Source organism: Sarcophilus harrisii, chromosome 4, assembly GCF_902635505.1.
Source record: "Sarcophilus harrisii chromosome 4, mSarHar1.11, whole genome shotgun sequence".
In the NCBI taxonomy this organism is placed as follows: domain Eukaryota; kingdom Metazoa; phylum Chordata; class Mammalia; order Dasyuromorphia; family Dasyuridae; genus Sarcophilus; species Sarcophilus harrisii.
In genome coordinates, this window is record NC_045429.1 from 403,871,148 (window position 1) to 403,896,548 (window position 25,401).

A 25,401-nucleotide genomic window follows, 5' to 3' on the forward strand; every position below is an offset into this window, starting at 1 on the left:
TACTAACCTATAAGAAATGAGGATATACTCATAAGATAGTAGAAATTATATGATGCAAGTCATATATAGTTATAGGATTTGATCTTGAGCAAACTTCCTAACAATCAGAGCTATCCAATTATGAAATGCTGCTAGATGGCCCTTATCCAAAGTTTCTAAGCAGAGGCTGCCTGACTCAATATCGTATGTGTTAAAGTAAACACTTTTTCAGATTCATATTGAGAAAGCTTTTGGACCAACTTTACTTTTTTTCTTTTTTTAAATTTTCAATAGTATTTTATTTTCCAAATACATGTAAAAATAGTTTTCAAAATTTATTTTTTGTAATTCTTTGTGTTCCCAAATTTTCTCCCTCTTTTCCTTATTTCCTCCTTCACCCAAACAGGAAATATCCTGATATACATTAAATATATGAAATTATTTTAAACATATTTCTATATTTGTCATGTTGTTCAGAAACAACTAGGTCAAAAGAAAAAAAAATCTTGAGAAACAAGAACAAACAAGCAAAAAGTCAAAATATTATGCTTTGATTCATATCCTGTCTTCGTATCTCTCTCTCCTGCTGTGGATGGCATTTTCCATCCCAAGTCTATTAGAATTGCCTTGAATCACCACATTGTTAAGAAGAGCCAAGTCCATCTCAGTTGATCATCACATAATATTGTTACTATGTACAATATTTTCTTGTTCTGCTCACTTCACTTAGTCTCTGTTCGTGTAAATTTTTCCAGGCTTTTCTGAAATTAGCCTGCTCATCATTTATTATAGAACAATAATATTTCATTACATTCATATACCACAACTTTTTCAGCCTTTCCCCAACTGAAGAGCATACACTCAATTTCTAGTTCCTTGACACTACAAAAAGGGATGCCACAAACATTTTTGCACATGTGGGTTCTTTTCCCTTTTTTATGATCTTTTTGGGATGCAGACCCAGTAGTGAGACTGCTGGGTAAAAAGGTATGCATTGTTTTTAGCCCTTTGGGCATGATTCCAATTTGCTCTTTAGAGTAGCTGGATCATTTCACAACCCCACCAACAACACATTAGTTAGACTAACTTTCCAACTGAGACTTTGTACTCTGCAATTTAAATTTATAGGGGAAGAAGAAAGAGAAGTCAGACATGGTGCTATTACAGCAACCCAAGTATGAGGTGATAAAAGCCTATAATGGTGGACTTAGAAATGCAAAAGTAAAAGTAAGGTGCTTTAAAAGTAGGAAAATCTATGAACAAAGGAACAATGCACATGTATGGGCTATATGATGGGTTGCAGATAATTCCAAATGTGAATATCTTCTTTTAAATGATATTTTTCACTGAAGTATTTTAATTCAAAATTTTGGAAGTGATAATACTTAATGGATAAAACAGTAGCTTTATCCAGGATATATATATCAGGGCCAACAGAGAAGGTGGTCCTTCTGTCATAGCTTTCTAGCCTGTTGCTCAATCTATTTAATCACTCTTCTTCCTTAAAACTGATTATCTGAACTGAATTCTCCTAATTGATCCCCTCCATGCAACCTGGATATACCTTGATTGTCTTTCAAATTTCAAATTTGGGAATTTCAAAGCTGCCACCCCACCTTCCCCCTTTCCCCCTAAAAGAAATTATAGCAAAACCTGCATCAGAGTTACTAGATACTATTATCAATGCTCCAGATGTTCAGAGAGTTAAAATGTCTGGCTGGTACTTTGTTTTCTTTAATGGCAAATGTAAACACAAAGAAAACTACAGGAAAATTTTGCTTGCTTATTTAGTTTTGAATTTTAGCATTTTTACTGGGATGTGAACTAATGAATACATAAGTAATTATTGCTGATGCTGTGTAAACTTAATTTTTAGTTATTTCTGACTTTCTTTTAAAATTGAAATGCTTTTTTCTGAAACAAACATGATGTATTGCATCTTTTTCTATGGAGACACATTTTCTAAACTTTTAATTTAATTTACAAGCCAGAGTCTAGTAAATGGGGGCTTCATCTTATGTGAAATTTCTGTGAAGGAATAATAGAACTTACAGAGAAATTACAAACTGTGCTTGTTTATTTTCACTGATCTGCTCCCTGCCTTTGATTCTTCTAGAACTGCCTTAAATTCCTCCCCTTCATCTGGCCTTTTGTTAGTCATAAGAGTTACTTGATGACAACTTGTAGACTTCAGTAGTTTTAATAGTTAAGGGCAACAAAGCTGATGATTTCTAATCTCATTTGCATGACTCAGAAGGGCCCTTACAGATAAGTCTTATACAGTAGCTTACAATTGTATACAATGATAACCTATCAGTAGGACTGGCTCCAGCTGCTTTCACTGAATGAAATTTGTAGAATGGCTTCAAAAAAACCTTCTGTTTTAATACATTTGCTGATGATTTACTTTTACTTCCCGGTCCATTTCTCCTACAGATGGGCCTTTGGCACAGAAGCCATCAGTTGTCACTGATTTCTGATGACTATATGGCTTTTATTATTGTTGTTGTTATTATTGTGGACTCATTTTAATCCTGTCTCACTCTCAATGACCCCATTAGGGGCTTCTTACCACAGATACTAAAGTGATTTGCCATTTCCTTCTCCAACTCATCTTACTGATGAGTAACTGAGTTGTAAACAGGATTAAGTGATTTAGGGTCACACAACTAGTAAGTGTTTGAAGCCATATTTAAATTCAAGTCCTCTTAATCCCAGGGCTCCTTCTATCCACTCTACCACTTAGTTTGCTATTAGTCAAATGAAACAGTATGAGGAAAGTACTTGACAAGAGAGTCCCCACCCCCATCCCATCTCTATTCCTCCATCTCTGTACAATAAAAAATCCTATCTTGTTCTATTTAATTGAAGAAAGAAATAGCAATCCACTTCAGTATCTTTGCCAAGAAAACCAAATGGGATCATGACTGAAAATGACTAAACAACAATAACAAAATCCTATACTACTATGCTCTATGCTATTCTATAAAACCTGTGAAATAATGCTATATTTGAAAGATTTTATTTAGATTTCAAAAAACTGGATCTGAATTCCAGCTCCTTCATTTTTTATTCTCTATGTGAAGGGATAACCCAACTGACTTTTGAAGACCTCTAGAAACATCAAGATGTGCTGGAAAGAGCCCTAGTTTTGAAGGCAGAAACTCCATTCAAATTCTACCCATCTCTTACCAAAGGAGTAATCTTGATCAAAATATTTATCCTTCCTTGGTGTCATTCTTCTCCTGTGCAAAATAGGATTTAGAATAGGTGATATCTCTAGTTCCTCCAAAATCTAATCTAAGATCCCATGATCTTAATTTACTTAGATTTAATGTGGGACTAAGGGAATTAAATTTGAGAATCATTATGTCACAGGTGAACCCTGAAACTGTCCTCCTTAACCTTTAGGGTGAACTCAAAAACTCTCCTTTGACAGAGACCCACCCTTCAGGGCAGTTAAGTGGTTTCATTAAGATTAGCCCAGGACTACTCCCTACTTAGGTCAAACTTAAGTGGTCTCATTCAACTGGAAATCTAGGCCTGGGAGCAGTGACAACATTAAAGGAATCTCATTCAATTGAAACCCCAGTCTCAGATTTCTTATAAAAAAACAATTTAAAACTTGTAGTATGCTTTGACAAGGGAATTCTCCTCTTGGCACAGCTGCTTACCAGGACTCCCGCCCGCTGTGAAGAGATCTTGTTATTTCTCTGCCAGGACCTCTTGCAACTGAGCAGTCAATCTTCCTAACAAAACTGCCTTCTCAGACAACAATAAACTTCTCTTTTGCCAGTCAGACTTTTTGGGTTCATGAATTCTTTCATGTTGGACCTGTATCTCCCACCAAAAAAGGAGATTCCCACAACTCTCTGCACTGCCACTAACCATATCAATTACAATCCATTTTGGGGCAGCTAGGTGACATGGAGATTAAAGTGTTGATCCCAGAGTCAGAAAGACTCATTTTTCTGAGTTTTAATCTGGTCTCAGACACTTATTAGCTGGGTGACTCCAGAAAGTCACTTAACACTATTTGCCTCAGTCTCTTCATTTTTAAAATGAGCTATAGAAAGAAATGGCAAACTACTTCAGTACTTTTGCCAAGAAAACCCCAAATGGGATCACAAAAAAGTCAGACACTACTCAAAAAAAAACAAAAAAAGAAAAACTGAACAACAACAATAACAAAAATGCCTTTCCTAGTTCAGATTCTATATTTATTAAGATTCTATATTTATATCTAGTCTGTCAAATCAGTGAACGTTGTCATTCATACACACACACATATTAAAAAACAATTTAGCTATGTGTGATTTTAACAATGTGGTTGTTCCTGCCAATGTTGCAAAAATAATATTCTGTCCATGCTTGTCCATCCTGAGGTGTTCATCCATATATTCTTATAAATTCTTCATTAAGGGTCCACCCAGTATATTGGGAGATTTAAAAAATTTTTTCTTTTGTTATTTTTAGTTCTGACTTCTCTCCTTCTCTCCTCTTCCCATTCCATTGAAAGGTCAAGAAAAATAAAATTTATTACAAAATGTATGCTCACATGAAACAAATTCCTGTTTTAGCCAAGTTCAGAGAGAGAAGGACAGAGAGAGAGAGAGAGAAACAGAGTGGGAGAGACAGAGACAGAAATAAAAATAAGGGACAGAGACAGAGGAAAAAAATATACTTCTGCTTTGAGAATATCTGGTCTTTATCTAGAGGCAAATAGTGTGTTTCATCTTGAGTCCTTTAGAATTATGGTTGATCATTGTATAGGCCATAGTTACTAAGATTTGTAGCATTCAGCCTCTCATTTGTAATCCCTCACTTGCCTATCTTCTCTTATAAAAAAAATATTTTTCTTTATATCTTTTATTTCACTTAGCAGATACAAATGGTTTTTTGTTATGAACTTATTTACAACAAACAAGATATATTTCAGTTCCTCTTTTGGTCTTGAGGTGATCCACAATTTTGATACTTTGAAGATTAGTGTTCCATGATTTGTTGCTAGATAACATCACTGAAAAGATGCTCATGTCAAAAATATGGATTTTTGTTTCACAGAAAGATTTGGAAACAGTCAAAGCAATGTATAATTTCCCAAATGCAATGTAGTTCTTTTTTTTCTACTGTCAGTTAATAACTATTTAATAATGTAATGCTGGAGAAACTGAGGCAAGATAGAGATTAGAGAGTAGTTAATATTTTATTTAAAAGGGAGAGATTTATTGGGACCAAATGGATCCATGGTTTGGTCCCAGGGCTGAATGAGACTATCATCTCCAAGAATCTAGCCAACAATGTGAGTTCTCAATGATATATATACACATGGCTCAGATTCAGAGGGTAAACTGAGGCAGGGGCGGAATCAGGGTGCTGAGAGCAGGAATGGGACTCTGACAGGGTGGGGTGAGCCTCTGGAGAGGGGAATGACATAATTGGGGGAGGCACCCTGGACATAGGGAGAGGCATCTTGATAAGACGGTATAACTTGGGATGGGGAGAGGCATTCTGATATTCTAAAACATAAGATCTTTTATCCTTATCAAATATTCTGATTAAGAGAGAGAGGTGGTTTCACAGGACTGAGAAGACAATTATAATTGAAGCAAAACACTTAGAGAAACTGAGGCAGGACTAGGTAAGGATAATTAGGAAAACTGAGTCAGGACAATAAAAGAGAACTGTGGCATAATAATAATGAGTGCCTAATATATGCCAAGCACTATGATAAGCATTAGGAATACAAAAAAAAAAAAAAAAAAAAAAGGCAAAATATAGTCCCTGCAGCCAGAAGATAATGAGGAAAATAGCAATCAAACAATTATGTACAAGCTATATACAAGTAAAATAGGAATGATGTAAAGAAGGAAGTCACTAGAATTAAAAATCATTGGAAGTGAAATTTTAGCTGGGATTTGAAGAAATCCAGGACAACTAAAAGATAAAGTTAAGGAAGGATAACATAAGAGATAGAGTGTCTTGTTTATAGAATATTAGAGTTCAATTTCACTGAATTCAAGGGTATATGGTAGGGAGTAAAGTATAAGAAGATTGGGAAAAAAAAAACAAAAAGTGAAATAGATTTTGAGGAGCTTGGAACACCAAATGCAAGATTTTTCATTTGATGGAAGAAGTGATAGGAAGCCAATGAAATTTATTAAAAAGTGGGAAGTGGGGAGAGAGGTTACATTGTCATATCTGCAATTCAAGAAAATAATTTTTGCGGCTGAATATAGGTAAATTGGAATAGAAAGAGACAAGGAATATAGACTCACCCACAGACTTTTTCAGTATTCCAAATTTGAGTCAATAAGGACCTAAATCAGTGTGGTAGCCATGTCAAAGGAGAGAAGAGAGTCATTGAGGTAATAGAATAGTTTTCTGATAGACCCTCCCCCCAACTCTGGAATAACTTCTTCAGCCTCAGTTTCCCTAAGTGACTTCTTCAGTGAAGCTTCTTTCTCTCATGAAACCTGATTGTTCCTGCCTTCTCCAACATATCTTCCTGACCTACAGCCAATAAAAAGTTAAAGCCATGTGAGCACTGTGCTTCTCAGATTTGGTGAGTGAATATGTGGGTCACTATATCCTGATTAGGATAAGTTCCATTTCCATATGTAAACAAGGGTGGTTGTGTCCAGAGAAGCTAAAAGATGTAAATTCTTATTGTATATCCTTGCTGTGTGGGGGCAACCTCCTCCTTTGTTAAATGTTCATTGCCTTACAAATGCCTTATCATCTGATCTGAATTAGGAAGGAGGTGCTAGTTTTAGAACTATACCTACAACAGAGCTATTTTTGAGAAAAATTACAAAAGTGAAATCAATAAGTAATTTTCATATTAAATATGGTGAATGAGAGATAGTGAGGAATTATAGATGAAATCTAGGATATAAAACTGAGAATTGGAAGGATAGATGTACCTTTTATAGTAAAAGAGGATTTTGTAGTGGAGGAGGTGCAGTTAGAAAGAAAGATAATAAATTTTGTTTCAGACACATTGAGTTAAAATATCTACAGGACATCCAGTTGGAGATGTCAGAAAGGCACTTTAGAGACTTGAAACTTAATGTCAACAAAAAGAGTAGGATAAATACTCTTAAGATCATTAGCATAGAGATGATAATTCCTTGGAAACTGATAAGATTATAAAATTAAATAGTATAATTTTTTGTTTGTTTTTTTGCTGAGGCAAGTGGGATTAAGTGATTTGCATATCTAGGAAGTGTTCAGTGTCTAAGGTCAATTTTAAACTCAGGTCCTCCTGTCTTCAGGGCTGGTGCTCTATCCACTGTGCCATCTATTTGCTCAAATAGTGTAACTTAAAAAAAAAAAAAGTTAGGAAGGCTTAAAACAAATCCCTCTTAGATATCAATGTTTAAAAGCATCACCTGAATGAGAATCCAATGAAACAGAGTGAGAACGTCTATTCCAGGGGTCCTCAAACTTTTTAAATAGGGAGCCAGTTTACTGTCCCTCAGACTGTTGGAGGGTTGGACTATAGTAAAAACAAAAACTTTCCTTTGTGGGGCTTTAAATAAAGAAACTTCATAGCCCTGGGTGAGGGGGATAAATGTCCTCAGCTGCTGCATCTGGCCTGCAGGTGTAGTTTGAGGACCTTGAACCAGGTGTGAGTAGTATCTCAAAAACCTTGAGAGATGAAAGTATTAAGGAGAAAAGTATGATCTACAAGATCAAGAGCTATTGGTCAGTGTCAAGGAGAAGGAGGTTTGAGAAAAGGTTATTGGGTTTTGCATATAAGAAATCAATGATACTTTGGAAAGACCACTTTTGGTGGAATAATGATGGCAGAAGCTGGATTGTAAAGGGGATAATAAGAAAGTGAGAAGAGAGGAAGTCCAGGTACCTTTTGTAGTTAGCTTTCTCAAGGAATTTAGCTACAAAGGGCAATCGAGTTTAGGAACATTAGTGGTGCAGAAGCATCAAGTGAGGGGATTTTTTTGAGATGAAGAGATATGAGAAATATTAGAAAAGGATGCAATATTTAGAGTGATATGGAAGATAAGTGATATAGAAAAGGGATGACAGAGGGGACAATTCATTAGAAAAATAGGATAGAATATAATTGTTTCTGTGGGAAGTGGGGTTTGCCTTGATAAGGGAAGGGAACCTTTGTGTAAGACAGGGTTAAGAAGAAGATGATGGCAGAAAAATGTACACATGTGCACATGCATGTATATATATATATATATATATATAGCCAGATAATTACAGATATTGAGATATAGATGTAGATATAGATATAGGTATAGATATTTGGATATTATAGATGCACATATTCATATATATGGATATATATATAAAAACATACACACATATACATAAGACACACTAAAAATGAATACTACTCTAATAACTACAGGAAAAAATACTTGATAAATATATGAGAAAAGGGCAAAGAAAGTGCTACATGAATTTTGAGAGTGGAAATTTCTTTACTGACTGATTGAATGAAGACAACTTCCTGAGAGAAATATGGCAATAATGATGGGTTTCAAAGGATGCACAGGAATTCAATAGATATTCAAGAGCTAATGGATCACATAGGAAATTGTATGATCAAAGAAAAAGAGCCAGGAAAACATAGATCTAGACTGGAGAAAAGATTAGTAGGAGAGTAAGGAACAGTAAGAGGAAAGGTTGGAAAATTAGGAATGTAGTAGATTGCAGAAGGCTTTTGAACAGCAGATATGGAAATTTGATTTCAGTTTGTAGGAAATAGGGACACTATAAAAGAGAAGTGGAAGAAGCATAAGAAATAAGGAATAAGGGTCTAAGAATAAAGAAGATATGAAGGGTGAAATTGAGGAGGAAGAAGGTAGAGCTAGGGAGATTTGTTAGGAACCTATTGCAATAAAATACATGGGCAATAATTATGGTGGTGACAGAATAGAGAGAAAAGGAAAGATGTAAAATATAAAAAAAAATAATGTTTGTAAGGCATAGTGTCTGACCTACATCAGGTATTATGTAAATGCTTATACCCTCCCCTAGAGGTTGTTTTTGTAAAGATGAAGGAGATAAGAAAATCAAAGATAATATCAAATTTCGAATATGTGGGAAACATGTTGAATGATAGTGACATAAAAATAGTAAATTCAGAAGATTACAGAGAAGTTAAAAGGATTAAAAAGAAAATCTGAACAACCACAACAAAAAAGCTAAAAACACAACGATGTTCAGAATTGGTGATAGGAGGCCATCATAGATAGTGATGAAACATCATGTAGGACAGATGTTATGAAACTAATTTTTGTTTATGTAAAATTAACCAACTGATTCAGCTAATTGATCTCAGCTTTGGAGGTTTTGTGTGAGAATAACATGTTTGGAATATAATTAAATCATTAGAAATCATTTTCATAGCTCAGTTTTCTGAGTAAATATGTTTTTGGTTAGTGTCAGGAATGTGATCATGGAGGTCAACATGATTACATAAAAAGGACACTGGTTCTGGAGTTAGAGGAATGCATTCAAGTGTCAATTTTGTCACTAGCTTGTTTTGTTAACTTTGAAAAAGCTCTTGATATATTCTTGGGCCTTGTTGATGTATGAAAAAGAGTTGCTGTTGTTTTGTTTAATTGCATATGGCTCTTTTTGATCCTGTGGATCATACCATCCATGTGGATTTATTAGCAAAGATACTGGAATGGTTTGCCATTTCCTTTTTCAGATCATTTTACATTGAGGAACTGAGGCAAAGTTAAGTGACTTGTCCAGAGTCGCATAGCTAGGAAGTGTCTGAAGCTAAATTTGAACTCAGGGCCTCAGATTTCAACGGGGCCTGATTCTAGGACCAATGCTCTCTCTCTATTCCCTGAAAAAGAGTTATGTGACCTCAATTTAAAATTTGGTTCCCATTCTTAATAGTTATATGGTCATTAGCAAGTGACAGAAACCCAAAATCTCAGTAACCAAAGGGACATGAGAGGCCATCTAACCCAACTCATACCTGAACAAGAACCCTTTCATCATCTTACTTAATAAGTGATCAATCAACCTTCAAAAGCTCCAGAAGCAGGAAACTTGTTACCTCTAAATCAATCTATTACACTTCCTTCCAGATAGTTTTAATTATAAATAATTTTCTTTTTTTACATCAAGTCTAAATTTGACTCTTTAAATTCCAGCTATCATTCATTGTTTTGGAAACAACCAGAACTATTGTATCCCTTCTTCAATTTCCAATTCCTTTTTTCATGTTCTTTCTTTTTTTAGCATGTTTCCTTTCTGAGATAAATGTAGACAATCAGGAGAGGAGGAAAAGAGGGACTAAGGGGAAAGGAAGGATTTGGCTTGCACATTTCTTCTTTGGCCTGAATTTTTTTCACTTTTTTCAACTTTAAGATATCCAAGAGAGCATAACCAGTGAACCTTGCATTCATATTAAAATGCTGCTGAAATTTTGTGTTTAAATTAATTGTTTTATACCACATAGTCAGCATGAAGACCTTCATTTCACCTTTCTTAAAATGATTGGTATTCCCTGATGATAAACATTTTGTAGGATCTGAAAGTATAAATCTTCTTCTTTCAACCCTTTCCATTTTAGGCACAGTTATTAAGGGCCTTGAGAAATTTGCATAATTCTATCTATTTATTTCTAATTCACTGAAATTAAAGTAAGATAATCAAATAGAAATTGAAGTAATTTTGCTAGTTTATAAACTAGGGAGGGCTCCCTTGAGTAGGGAGAAGTAGGGAACCACTCCCAGGTGTTAAAAGAACAAAAGATATTGCAATCTTTATTCACTAATTAATTGATCTAAAACAGGAGTTTCTTCACAAGGACCTTTTCTTTTTTTTTGAAATGGAGGTCAAATGGATCCTAGTCCCTGGGCATACTTTTGTACTGAAGTTAAAAGGACTATTAGGAAAAGTAAATTTTATTGTTGAATTTTTTAAGTCATATCCAACTCTTCATGACGCCATTTGTTTTTTCTTTTGACAAAGATAATGAAATAATTTGTCATTGACTTCTCCAACTCATTTTAAAGATGAAGAACTGAGGCAAACAAGGTTAAGTGTGATTCAGCATCACATAGTAAATAAATGTCTGAGGTTATGTATTAATATACATACTGTGCATAAATATATTCATTTTGTTGGTTAGAAATTTAAAGAACAGTCAGTATTTCGTGGAAAAATGGTTTTATGCATGTACTTCAGTATTATATCATTACCTGCTAAAACACTTAGTCCCTGGGTATAGATCCAATCAGGGTAGTCAGTCAGACAATAGACATCCTTTAGTGCTAAGTAAATACAAAGCTAGACATGTCTTGCCCTCAAGGAGATCACATCTAAGATAAGAGATAATATATAAAACAGATAATGTATAAAAGGAAGCTGAAATTGGAATCGGGAGAAGTAACCTATTATAGGGACATGATAGAAAAGTTCAGAAAAGTCCAAAAGTTAGATTGCTGGTGAGGAAGGTGATAAGGTCATATGGGGCTGGATCCAAAATGGAGGTTTTAGAGCTCAAAGCATTGGCTTCCAAGTAAGAGGATCCAGTTAGAGTGACAGAGGGTATTGATGAGATGTGAATATCAAGGCAGATTTAATTTTTCAATATGAGATTTCTCATAATGGGGGGAAAGACTACTTGATAGAAAAGTTCAGAGAAGTCCCAAAACAGCCTAGTTGGAAAGAAATGGGATGAGAACCTTTACGAAGACTCAGGTAGGAACTTTCCTTTCATATATCTTTATCACCCAGTGCTGGCAGACAGAGATAAGAAAGCCTTTCTAGTCCTTCCCCAAGTAGTACAATCCTATTCTAGGACAGCTTAGTCTGCAGAAGCCAAATGGAATCTCTTACCTTCTACTGTGCTTGAAGTAGCTTGCTGCTCAGATACCCTGAAAATATTCACTACTTAACTACTAAGATTCTGCTCCTCAGAAGTACAACTGGAAGGGGAAATGCACTGGTGTGATTATAGGCAGCAGAGAAACAGCCAGTAGAAAGGGAGACATTGAAGATTTTTGAAAGAGTAGGATGATAAAGAGGGTAATCCACTGCACTTTATTCAAGATTTACAATACAAAATAATTTGTGAGATCTGAGGAGGTGGAGGTAGAACAGTCTTATCAAGGGAGGGACCAGAGATGGCTTTCTGAAGAAGATAGAATTGGAATTGGGTTTTAAAATACCAATAGAATTCACCAGGTAAAGAAAGGAAGAAAAGGAATTTTAGCTGTAGGAAACAGCCTCAACATAAATACAGAAACATAAGAGCACAGTATCTTTCTGAGAAATAGACTCATCCGACTCTAATTCCGATCATAAATAGTAACGATAAAACCAAATGCTTGTGAAATTTTATATTATTTCAGCTCTTAATGAAAGAATTAAAATAATAAAGGAGTGGAAAGATTTATTAAGTATCAGAGATAAAAAAATAATATTTTTTTTGTTACATTTTAAGTTTCAAGCTGTCTTCAATACTTCCTTTTTCCCCAACTCTGCAATAAAGGTTACTATTTGATATATACACGAGTGTGTGTGTGTGTGTGTGTGTGTGTGTGTGTATATATGTATATGTATATGTATATATGTATATATATGTATATATGTATATATATATGTATATATTTGTATTGATTAAAATTATCCTATCCACAATAAAAGAGATTAAGGTAGAGCTCTGACCCAAAGGCACTTTATTAAAGAGTCCATAGCCCGCTCTAATGAAATGGACCTCAGATCTTTCTTGTGGTCTGAAATGCCTCACAATCATATGCCACAAATTGTTTACCAACTCTCCCATTTAATGGACAAGCCCTCAATTTCCAGTTCTTTACTATCACAAAGAAAGCTGTTATAAATGTTTTAGAATATATACGTTCTTTTCTTTTTTCTCTGATCATCTTGAAAATAGATCTCATTGTAGTATTGCTGGATCAAGGTATATACCCAATTTTATAACACTTTTGACATAATTCCAAATTGTTTTCCAAAATGGTTGGATCAGTTCACAATTCTAACAACAGCATATTAGTGCCCCAATTTTTCTGCATACTTCCACAGGGATACAAATAAAAAAAAAAAAAAAAAAGTAAAGATAATCCCCAACCTCAAGGAATATTACATTCTAATGAGGAAAAGTAAAAAATATCTAAAAATATAGGGCATTGGTGGCCAGGAAGATCTGCCTTGACTCAGAAAGTTACGGGGATGATGACTGGAACTATAGGGGATTAGACTGATGCACCTTATCCAGGAATAATGGTAAAGTCGATCTGGTAATGGTTCATATTGAAAGGGTAAATTTTTGTGACCTAAAAGGTTGGTAAAGAGACTATGTAGGAAGAGGAGGAAGCCAGAAAGTCAGTAGAAAAGAGAAATATCTTATACCTTCTTGAAATAGTAAACCAAGAAAGGCAATCACTAATCATGAGAAAAGGATCTGGGCAGAAGTTCTGCCAGAGAATAGTGTTTGATATAGGGTGTTAACTAGAAGGTGGCTTGAGTGTAATAGAATGTGTCACCAATTTTTATAAATACACTCAAAAAGAAGAGATTACAAGTATTATTATAAAAACACTAATTCTTAGTGATTGAGAAAATTTCAGAATATAATTACAAACCTGTTTTTAAGAATGACTCTTTTTTTTTTTTTACTAAAAGTTGGGAGAATACGTAAATTTATTTCCTGATTACTTCTATTCTCTAGTCTTTGTGTATAACTTTGTTAAATTATAATAAAATACTTCAACTGTCTTTTTTTCAGGCTAGCCAATGCTGTTCAAAGACCATTAAGTAAGTAAGAAAGGCTGGGATACTGAAATCTGAAATGTGAAAGCTCATTTTAATGATATTGTCTCAGAAAAGAGTTCAAAGAAAAATGGGATATGTGTTCTGTGAAATTTTAAAATAGTTATTTTCCAGTATGTCAAAGAGCTTATGAAAAAACTAGATGATGCCTGGAAAAGCATTTTCCTTTCTAAGCTATTTTTTCCTGCCACAAAATTGGGTTATATGAGATCATTTTCTGGAAATGACAGTTCTCAAATGTTAATAGATCTTTGCTGTATAAAATAGTTGTATATGAAAACTAGAGCTTTGAGCTTTGATGATGAAAGGAACTAGATACTTATCTTCTAATATTAGTCAAGGTCATTCAAAGCCTTCCATAAAGAGGAGCCAACCGTCATTTCCAAATTCATTTCCCAATACTTTGACTTACACAAACCACTACAGCCAAGCTAATCTTTGGGCTTCACCCTAAAGAAGCCTCTTTCACGAACATTTGAGTGTTGACTTATTTTGTGATTCTTTCCCTTGAATCTATTCCCTCCTTCCTATGTCCATTGAAATCCAACAAATTTTTCAACTCAATATTAATTCAAGTCCACAGATATTTATTGCCTACTTGTTATGTGCAGGATGTTGTATTGCAGGATAAAGTTACAGGGATAAAAAAATGTTCCCTGCTTCAGACAGCTTACAAAAGATAAGATAGGCACACAAATAACTCTAGTAGGTAAGTCGGTGCACAGATAACTGTAATTTAAATTAAACTAAGAAATTGCAAAGGAAAAATCTAAATAAAGTTCTAGCCAATGAATTCAACAAACATTTACTAAATATTTACTATGTAAAACTTTAATGTGAGAACATTTTCTTTTGGCAAAATCCCTACACCAATGCTTCTTTATGAAATAGTAGTGAATTCATGTTACAAAGATTATTCCAAAACAGATCAAGCTCTGAAAACTATAACTAAACTCAATTTTGATGAATAAGTCAGCTGAAAGAGAAGAAGGAGGAGGGATTATATGGGAAATTTGAGTAGGGTAAAAAAGGATCAGAAAATCTGAGTAGTGAGTGGAGTCGTGAATTGATAAAGTATAAAAGGATTGCCTGGGTATAATGAGGATACAGTTGAGGTCACTGAATGAAAATTTGTTATGGATGACAATTTCATGATTTTCTTTAATTTCATAGTGTAATGCCGGAGAAACTGAGTGATAGAGATTAGAGAACAATTTAATAGTTTATTAAATGGAGAAATTTACTGGGACCAAATGGATCCATGTTTGGTCCCAGGGCTGAATGAGACTATCATCTCAAGGAATCTAGCAATGAATGTCAGATACAAGATTTTTTAATAGGATAACAAGAACAATGACATAATGGGGGAGGTACTTGGATGGGGATGACCTAATGGGGGGAAGCATCTAGGATGAGGATGACATTATGGAGGCAGGCACCTAGGATGACATAATGGGAGGTACTGGAGAGGTTCCTGATATTCTAATGATGTCTAAAATGGATAAAGACCTTTATCCCATCAAACATTAAGGGGGAAGAAGTATAACCTAAGGTCTAAGATATAAGACCTTTATCCTATCAAACATTAAGGAATTGTTATAACCTGAGGCAGAATAACTAAAGACAATTAGGGAAACTGGGTCAGGACATTAAAAGAGAACTGTGGCACAACAATAGAGCACCATGTAAATAGGAGCAAAGATAGAGGATGGTTGAAGAAATACAAGACTGGTGAAGAAAGAATTGTGATAGGGTAACAGGGCAAAGGACTTGAAAGAAAAGGGTAGTATAGAGTTGAACTGGTTCAACAAGGTATAAAGATACTGAAGTAAAGACCAGGGGAAAAGGAAGTGATCTGGAAAGGAATTGAAGGGTAAAGAGGTTTTAGGTCATGTAAGAAAGAAAGACAGTGTTATAAGTCCTAAGGCAGAGGGAAAGATAGAATGCTAAAACATAATGATCAAATAAAGTAATATCTGAATTAGTAAACATGAAAGTGAAAGACCTATGGATGATGGAATATGATATATCTCTATGTATAGTTGATATAGAATAGAAGAATGGATCATAGCATATGAACAGATGAAGGAACTGGAAATCTCAGGTGATTGAGGGAATATTAATGTATATAATGAAGTACCCTGGTATAGTAGCAGAAGTTGCAGAAAAGAAAAAGACTAAAGTAATTAGTAAACCCACTGAGTCAGGAAGTAGGTGACTAGAAGACAGAAATTACCAGAATCTTAATTAAGTGATAAATTTAGAAGAAATGTTCCTCAAAAGAGAAGTACTGAGTAACAATGGTAATGGGAGAGACCTGGAAATGGTACTAAGGAATAAAAAATTTCCAAATTGCCATGATGACCATAATCAGAGTATAGAAAGAAAAAACATTATAACCCATATTTGAAAAGGTGGCTGGGAATGTAATGCCATCAATATCATGCAAAGGAAGTCAGGTCTCAATGAAAGCCAGAAAATAGGAGGAGAAAGTAAAAGTTTTATGATGAAATCTATTGTTAATCATGAAGCAGACATTCCAGAGAATACAATAGAAGAGGTGAATGAAACATTTGGAGTATAGGTTTGAGAAGGTGAAGGTAAATGGAAAATAGGTTTCATATGATAAAATCTAGGGATTTAGAATGACTGGAATGAGGAAACTATGGCAGAATGAGAATATGCTAATAATAGATTAATGAGTTCATGCAGAATGATTGGTTGATTGGTGTCTTTTATTCTCAAAGAGGACCAAAAGGACATTACTATGTTTGAATGTGACCATTTGATTGATCAGACTAATATGAACTTGGAATGCTTCTCCACAGATGGGACACAAATAGTCCCTTGGAACATTTGGGCTGGCTTTTCTAATTTTATATATCTCACATTTCCTCTGAGCTAATTCCATTCTGTGCTCACCTTTTCTAATGAAAGTACACTATCCTGGGTGGCCCTGTGTCAGTGTCTTTCACATCATACAATCAATTCTAAAGTTTTTAAGAGAGACCAAGCCAAATATCAGTCTCTGGAGAGAGAGCTATTCACTATCACTATCAGTATTGCTCAAAAGTCTGTTATTGGGCCTCTTCTCTTTTTCTAAATTATCTCCTTTGGGAAAGTCATTAACTGTTGTTAGTTCAAATATCATTGTGAAGATCGTGTATTTTAAGATCAGCACGAGACAGGAATTCAGGTTAGGGGAAAATCGTCAGTCTTTATTCTCGGTGAAGAAGGATCGGAGGTGGAAGAGAATCGGCGATAGCAATGTGTGCAGCTGAGTCAAGAAGCTAGCTCTACCAGAAGCCACACAACCAGCAGCTCGGAGTCTCGAACCCAGCCCAATCTCTCCCAGCTTCTCTTCCTGTCTCTCTCTCTGCCTCCACCCACCAAAATCGTCATTTCCTATACAACACATCAGGACTTGCAGGGAGAGTGGGCAGGGACCATTCTTTATCCAATCATGTATATTAATAGAGTATAGCCCAATTACTATCTAGCCTCATGTACTTGGGACCTCAGTGCATCAGCTCAAACCTCAGCCCATTACATATCATCTCTATGGAAATAATTCCCAATTGCTTATATAGTCCTTACTTCTCTCTTTACCACCAATTTTACATCAGCAACTGCATGTTGGAATTCTTAAAGCGGATATCCACAGACATCTCAAACTCAATTTATCAAAAGCTGAACTCATTGTCTTTCCTCCAAAGACCTCTTCTTTTCCCAGTTGCCCTATCACTGTAGAGGTTAATTCTTCCTCTTTTTAAATTTATTATTATATATATATAATAATTATATATAACATATATGCTATTATCATGATATGATATGTATTATATATTATATTAATATTAATTAATAAGAGGTTTATTCTTCCAATCAACTGTATTAAAAAATCTAGGATTCATCTTAGATTGCTCACTGGCAGTCATTCCATATTTACAACCTATAGTTGAGTCTTATTCTACTTTCATAATATAATTAGAAATACTATTTCTTGTGATGCTTATTCAAATTAAATTATAAGATCGAGCAAAACGATCATTAAAAATTATATGAATTAAAGATCATTTGAATTAAATCAATATATACTTTGATATTCTAATTTAAATGCAAAGATGAAAATAGACTAACAAAACACACACACACACACACACACACATACAAACACACAAAAACCGTCACCCATGCACCCATCTACCTTCCCACCCTCCCACTCCCCACTACACACACTTTCTAGTAAGTATCTAAGACCAGATTTGAAATTCTAGTTTCCTGGACTTCAGATTTAGTACTCTAACCACTAAGCTACCTCACTGCCTTATGACTTTTAAAATGGGTTTTGAAAGAATGGATAAAAATTCAATAAATAAAGATGGGGAATAGATTATATGATAGCACTAAAAACTAGTATGAGCCATGTCATGCACATGGGAAAGAAATGAGAGGGTGGGATAGGATTAGTTACTATCAATAAGTAGAAAACTTATTTAAGGGAAAGCTATTTAAGGTAAATAGAGTGATGGACTGGAGTCAGGAAGATTCGTCTTCCTTGAGTTCAAATCCAGCCTCAGACACTTAGTAGCTCTGTGACTCTGGGCAAGTCACTTCACTCTATTGGCCTGTTTCTTTATCTGGTAAAAACATCTGGATAAGGAAATGGCAAACCACTACAGTATCTTTGCTAAGAAAACTCTAAATGGGGTCACAGAGTCAAATGCAACTGAAAAAAGACTTACAAAAAACCTTATTTATAGCCAATTGTTTTCTTGTTAGTTTTTATTTTTAAGGGTAAATGTCAACTGATGAGCAATTCTAAATTTATAAAATATTTTGCATTTCAATACTGTGTTTTAGCAGCCAAAAGACTTTCACATGTAATATGTTTTTTCTGCTATAGTGTTCTTTTTATTTCTTCAATTTCATATCTTTTAAGGTCTAATATTTAGTATCCTTTCTCCTATAGAAATAAATTAATTGATTCTAAAAATCAATATGTATTATTATGTTTTGACCTAAATTTCGAGAGTTTAGAATACACTAACTAGCTGGAAACTTGTTCGTTTAAAGCAGGAGAAATATTGTTTTAACCAGAATGGTCTTCTTTACTAGTTAGGACATTCTCTGAGAGAATGGTACAAGTAGTAATGTAAACTATTTGAGAACAGGGTCCATTTTTGTCTTTGTAGACTTAACTTGAGAACCTTACCACATAGGATATAGGTGCTTAATAAATGTGTCTTGATTCATTGGTTATTTAATTGGTTAATATATTGAAGGGAAAAAAAAAAACACATTCTTGAAATTCAGAGGCTGAATTCCATAACTAATTTGAAGATTGTTTATGATTTAGATTTATTTTTATATGTATCATTTGGTTAAGCCTTTTAAAAAGAAATTCTTTGTAAGATGAGCTCTCTTCCATAAATATTTGAAATCTAAAATATACTTCTTTTAAACAAATGATAGTAAGATACAGTATTCATTTCTTTATACACAGAACGATTTTCTATTTTGTTTTTCTGCCCATTAGTGTGCTATCTTTCAATGGCAAAATGTCTTTGGATAGAAAGAGTAGATTAAGATAGTTTTACTGAGGATTAAAAATAGAAATGTAATCTATTTAAGAAACAGAATAATCAATCCAGGTAGACAAGACTCAAGTTTATTGATAAAATTCATATCTTCCTTCTGAAGGTGACAGTTACAACAAACTTGGGTTCAAAAATAAAAGATATTCTGAATGACAAATGTTCAGTTTGTAGTCTCACTTTTTACAAGTATACTCTTTCATGATAAAAGACCAAGTGAAAATGAGTCAGTGGAATCTGGTATCAATTAATTTAACAATTAAAATAAGAAATAATAACAAACATTTATTTTCAAGTCTTACATATATTATGAAAAAAAATAGTTACAAAAGGATTGTGTTTGAGAGGTTTAAATCTTCATTCTATTTGCATCTATTAGGGGAAAAAAAAAAAACTTCAGAGGGAAAAGAAACCAACTATGGAATTTGGATAGTGACTTGTATAAATTGAGTTTAAAAATAGGCTCTTTTAATGAGTAGTCCACTTATATGTTGCTTAGCAACTAGGTAGAATCGTGTGATCTATGGCCTTTATTTGAAAATAAAAAAAAAAAAAAAGAAATTGTCCCATTGGTGGGGTGGGCATATGGTATTTGAAACACTTACTGGATTTTGGTACCCAAAGAAGTAAATGTTCATCATCCATCATTTAATAATAATTAAAAAAAAGACAAATAAGTGCACAAATTCATAAATAATTGTTTAGGCTCCATTTTTAACATTAATGTGCATCAAATAAGCACACTGAAAAAAATGTTCAGATGATATACAAGAGAGGGGCAATGACAGATCTAATCTTTTACTGCACAAAGAATTAAACAGATCTCTTTAAATACAAGTACTTTTCATACACATTATTTTCCCACCCCAAAATATAAACTTGCTTTCTTTAGGTATATACAGGTTTATAAAGAACTCCTGGATTCCGAAAAGAAAAAAAAAAAAAAAGTCTGAGGTATAGCACCATAGAACTTAGCACCCTAGAGGATGCTGCTTCTGTTTGCAATTCATCAAAAGGTTACAACAGCAGAGAAGAGTTGATTTGAGTGTGTTGCCAAAGGTCTTCCAGTTTTTTGCCACCTGAGATTTTTTGGCGACTTCAAATAACAGAGCTCTTCAACATCAATATATACAAAGGGATTTTTATTATTATTATTATTAATTTATTATTATTATTAACCAGAAAATGGAGTTGGAGTCACTGGAAATTACAGCTTTATTTCGCATAATACATACACAGTATTTATTGCCATCAACAGAGTTTTGTAATTTTATAAAGTTAGAGCCAGATGCAAATCGGAGACACATGCAAGTTTTGAAAATGGACAAAGAAAATAACAGTATAGTACTGTACATATAATAATTACAATTTATTAAACACATCTTCTTAGCACCTCCTGTGATGGATGGAAAGGAGCACCATGTCTTTCCTATATATATATGTTGTTGATGGATTTTTGTATGTTTGTTGCTTTTTAAAAGAATAGCACCAAAGGAATCCAAATAGGGGAAGAAGAGGGGAGAATAGGGAATGAAAAATCAACCCTAAGTTTTCCATCTGTGCCACAGTATACATGTCTTTCATGATTTTCAAAAAAATTTAAGTCATGTGATTCTGGCCCTACAAGGGCAACACATTTTCTAAATTATACATACATACATACACAGCAAGACATTTTCTACACCATCCATATTCAAAACTTGCATGTGGCATAAAGTGGACTGCTGGTACCAAGGTAAAATGTTTGTCGATTTATATGTTCTTTGCCCTAATCTTAACCAAGGAAACAAACTGGGCCAACTTCGAATCCGAACTTCTGATTCTGATCTCCAAAGTCATTAATCATCACATCAACAATAGGTACTTGGTCTATCTTAGGGGTATTGATTTCAATCACACTCTTTCCAAAGCCTTTTCGTGACTGTGAAATTAAAAACAAAACAAAAACAATGATTATGTATAGACACATTTCTCACAAGTCTTTAATGAATAAATTCTGTGTTTTCCCAAGAGCAAAGGGAGCTAGATAGGTAGAAATGGGAATAGTTCTACCTTGCTTCTAATTTATTATTTGTTGCTAATATTGCCACATTCCTTTGGTATTAAGGAAATCTTTTCAACTAAACCATTGGTGAATATATTACAAAATTAGCAAGGCAATAAGAAAGATAGAAGCACAGTACTATGTGCAACAAGGGAATAATATATTATTAGGAGATAATATAGAAAGCATAATATGAAAATTGATCCTCTTTATGGGACCATATTTCATAAGAAGATTACATTTTCATGTTTTTATCATTATAATTATGATGCTATTCAGTAAATAATCATAATTAACTATTGTGACATTAACTACTACAGTTTAACATTTGCAAAGCAGTCAATCAATGGTTTAAATATCACAAATAATTCTGTAAGAAAGAGTTTATCAGAAAATAAAGTAAGATTTGAAAAATATAAAAAAGATTTCTTCTTCAAACTTTTTTTTACTTTTCTCAAATCTATATTTTCTTGCTGATGCTTGGTATCATGTTCTTAGTAATTTTTTCTAGTCTTTTGAAATCAATGCCACACACAACTATTTCTTCACTGCTGTGACTTAGAAGGGTTTATTTACATTAAATCCTTTTATTGCTCTGCTCAATAGAGCACAGTAAGGTAGATTTTCCTTTGAATGTTATTGTTTTCATAGGGGAATTAGTTTGAAGTAAATAAAGTCCCAAATAGCAGGATGGCCTCCAACATATTCTGAAAATTGGCACTAAATGTTTACTCAATCAATATACATTATGTAGGCACAGAACCTATACAAAATTTAAGGGGAGTGTTGAGGAAAAGTTATCCCTTTGGGGGAAAAAAATCATCCTGAAAATTTTTCATCTGGCCACTTTGAATCAAGGACCTGAATAGTTGAGAAACTGAGATCTTAATTAGGCTTTCAAGACTACTTTGCCATGGAGTGAGGGTCATAATATATAATTAATCCTTTTAGAAAAACATTTCTTGTAACTTAAATATTTTTGTCCTAGGAAAATACATATCTCAAACACACAAACTTACACACACACATTCACTCATAAATTTAGATAAATAGATCAGATGTTTAAATATAGGTACATATACACATAGGCATGTGCATATGTGTATATATTCATATGTTCACATACACATAGACACATATTTATATAGACACATATATGTAAAGATATTAATGAAAATATATTTGTGTGAAATTTCATTACTACTTTCTTTGAATTTATAGAACCATAATTTACAGTAAATTTCATACCCATAGAAGCTATAGAAATGATTTTCTGCTCCCATTATTTATTAAAGCTTATTGCTTCCCCACATTACCAGTACAAAATAACCATAGCCATACTATTGTTGGTTTTTGTATTGCTTTAAAAATAATTTCTTTTTTCCTTCACTTATGGAACCACTTCTAGATATTTCTAATTCATTCCGTCAAGGACTTGTTAGTTTTAAACATCAAATCCCAAGTAAAATTGGCGTCTGTTCACCAGAGAAATATAACACAGGGCTGAATGGAGAAAATTATTGAGTAGTCTTGTTATTCTGCTAAAGGAAAAAGAAATCAAATAAAAAGAGTCTGAACTTCTACTTACAGAACAGCCATCATAAAGAGCCTTGATGTAAGGGTTGTTGTCGTAAGACATCTCCTCATCATTTGATCCCAAGAATCGGAGTGCTTTGTCATGACTGTCAGATGTTACATCATACCAAGCCACTGATTGATGACAATTGTAGGTGAAATTTTGCCTGGCTGAAGCACTCAGAAGTTTAAGGAATGTCATTTGAACCATATTAATGGAATTCCCTTCTATATCCAAGTAAGAGAGCTGTGGGGGGAAACGAAATGCAGGAACGTGAACACCTCTCCCTTCAGAGAAGGAAACCTCCAATGATATTAAATGGGGCTCAGACACATTTAGTTATATCTATTGATGCATTCTGACCAATTGAATCGAGGCACACTTTAGGGACTAGCATATACACATCAAGAATTAAAGGTTCAGAATTCATTTCTGTCCTCCTTGTTGTCAACTCATTATATGCCACCAATAAATCATTTCAGCTCCTTGTCACTGTTTCTAAATCAATTAAACTAATGTTTCCATGTAATTGGTGCTGGTATATCCAGATCAATGCTTTTAAAATTGGGTTATGTATATACATGTGAATTAGATCTTAAAGGGGAACAATTGTGTAGATGATAGAATATTATGAGAAGAGGCTAGATTTAGTGTCTGAGGAAATTAACTATCTACATGATTTTAGACAAGTCAGTTTAGCCCAAAAAGAACAGATTGGCCTTTGGAGCAGAAGGCTATGATTCTGCTCTTCTTGATTGTTGTGGCAGGATCTGACAGAATTTCTTGTCTATTAGTATAGCCATCTATAACCGAACACAGAAACATGCCACAGTGAAGTATTGGAATAGAACTTTAGCAAAGGCAACTATCAGATATAAATATAAAATGTCAGAAATTCAAAATTTCAACTTTGGAGTTTAGAAAATATCCTTGGGATCAGTGGTTCTGTATAGGGTAATATTGGCAGAAATGTATTGAGGTTTTAAGGGTCAATTGGAATTTGAAAAGATCTATTTTCAATCATCTTATGCCATTAAATAATCAAATAAAATATATATGATATGATTGTCTTTCAAATTTAACAAGTTTAAATGCATGATAATCTTCAAGTATCTTAGGAAAATTTTTTTTTTCTCATTTTAAATTGTACCAAGGAAAACTATTAATACAAAAATGTTAATTTCATGGAAGCTTCTAAGGTTTAACTCAAATTTAAAAAGAGAAAACTGAATTTAAAATCGGGTCTAAGTCACTTTCTCCTTCTAGGTCATAGTTCCCTCATTTGTAAAATGCAGGAATTGGGATTAAATGATCTCTCAGGTCCTTTTCATCTTTAATTCTGTGATCAGGAATGTATTTTATTATAAATAATGGAGAAAGTTTAACAGCAGATATAGTGTTGAGCTGAAAATCTCTCTGCTATTGACAAGCTATGTGGCTATATACAAGTGACTTAACTTCTGTATGCCATTAGTCACTCTCTAGTTTAAATAATAGTGTGTTATTTAAAGTGATCAAGGGACCACAAAGTTTAGGTTACTCAACTCTTATATCCTACCTGATAAAGAGAACAATATACTGACTAGGCATCAAAAATGTAAGAAATTAAACTCTTTTAAATAGCATAGGCAGAAACCCTACATAATTTCTTTATTTTTTATAGTAGTTATCCCTAATATAATCATATCTGAATGTCGAGCTCAAGTAGTCAAAGAAAAGTAGCATTTATTTGATTATATATTTCAGTTAAAAACTCAGTGTGCTTCCTTTCATTCTGTCAGAGTAATTTTAGTCTGTCATTAAAATCTGAGAGTGGCCCACTATATCTGTATTGAACAGGTACCAGAATATGGAGAAGGGTGCTTACAGTATGTAATTCAGTCTTTTACAGAGATAGTCTGGATTTATAACTGGAGCTTAACTTGTGATGGTAGCAATAAATGATTGCATGGGGCAACAATAACATACCAGTTTTCCTCTCTTAAATTCACTAAACCAGCTTCCTGGCTTCTCCTTTGGCCATGATGAAATTCTTACCTATTGTAAAAGAAGAGAATATTTGGGAATGTTAGCAAGAAAAGGAATCATAGGTCTCTATACATTTCTGTTAAAAATAAGAAAACAAATGCACCTTCCATACTACTGTGAATTCCATTCAAGGTCATGGGAAAAACAGGGAGGAAGAAAAACATGATAGGGCTTCATTTTGTGAAATTAGAAGGACATTCTTTTCTTTATGTGTCTCAAAAAATGTCTGGAGGAGGAAATACACTAACAGCCATAGGGCTTTATTTGAAATCTTAGTTGGTAGTTTAAAAGGTGCTGCTTTTTCTAGGGGCCATCTGTTAGCTTAGAGAAATAAAGTCAGTATGGCCTGTGTAAAGGAATCACTCTGAAAATAA

At 33.8% G+C, this 25,401-nt stretch overlaps 1 protein-coding gene across 2 annotated transcripts in view; it reads right to left on the reverse strand.

Annotated features, from left to right (window-relative positions):
* Positions 1–19,437: 19,437 nt before the first annotated feature.
* COL11A1 (collagen type XI alpha 1 chain) overlaps positions 19,438–25,401 on the reverse strand; it is a 256,417-nt gene continuing 250,453 nt past the window's right edge. For both annotated transcript variants that reach the window (XM_031967174.1, XM_031967173.1), the window contains exons 65-67: positions 24,968–25,036; positions 23,012–23,245; positions 19,438–21,300 (exon numbers count right to left, since the gene is read on the reverse strand). In XM_031967174.1, the coding sequence (XP_031823034.1) occupies positions 21,154–21,300; positions 23,012–23,245; positions 24,968–25,036 (450 nt within the window). In that variant the 3' untranslated portion in view covers positions 19,438–21,153. The remainder of the gene's footprint in view (positions 21,301–23,011; positions 23,246–24,967; positions 25,037–25,401) is intronic.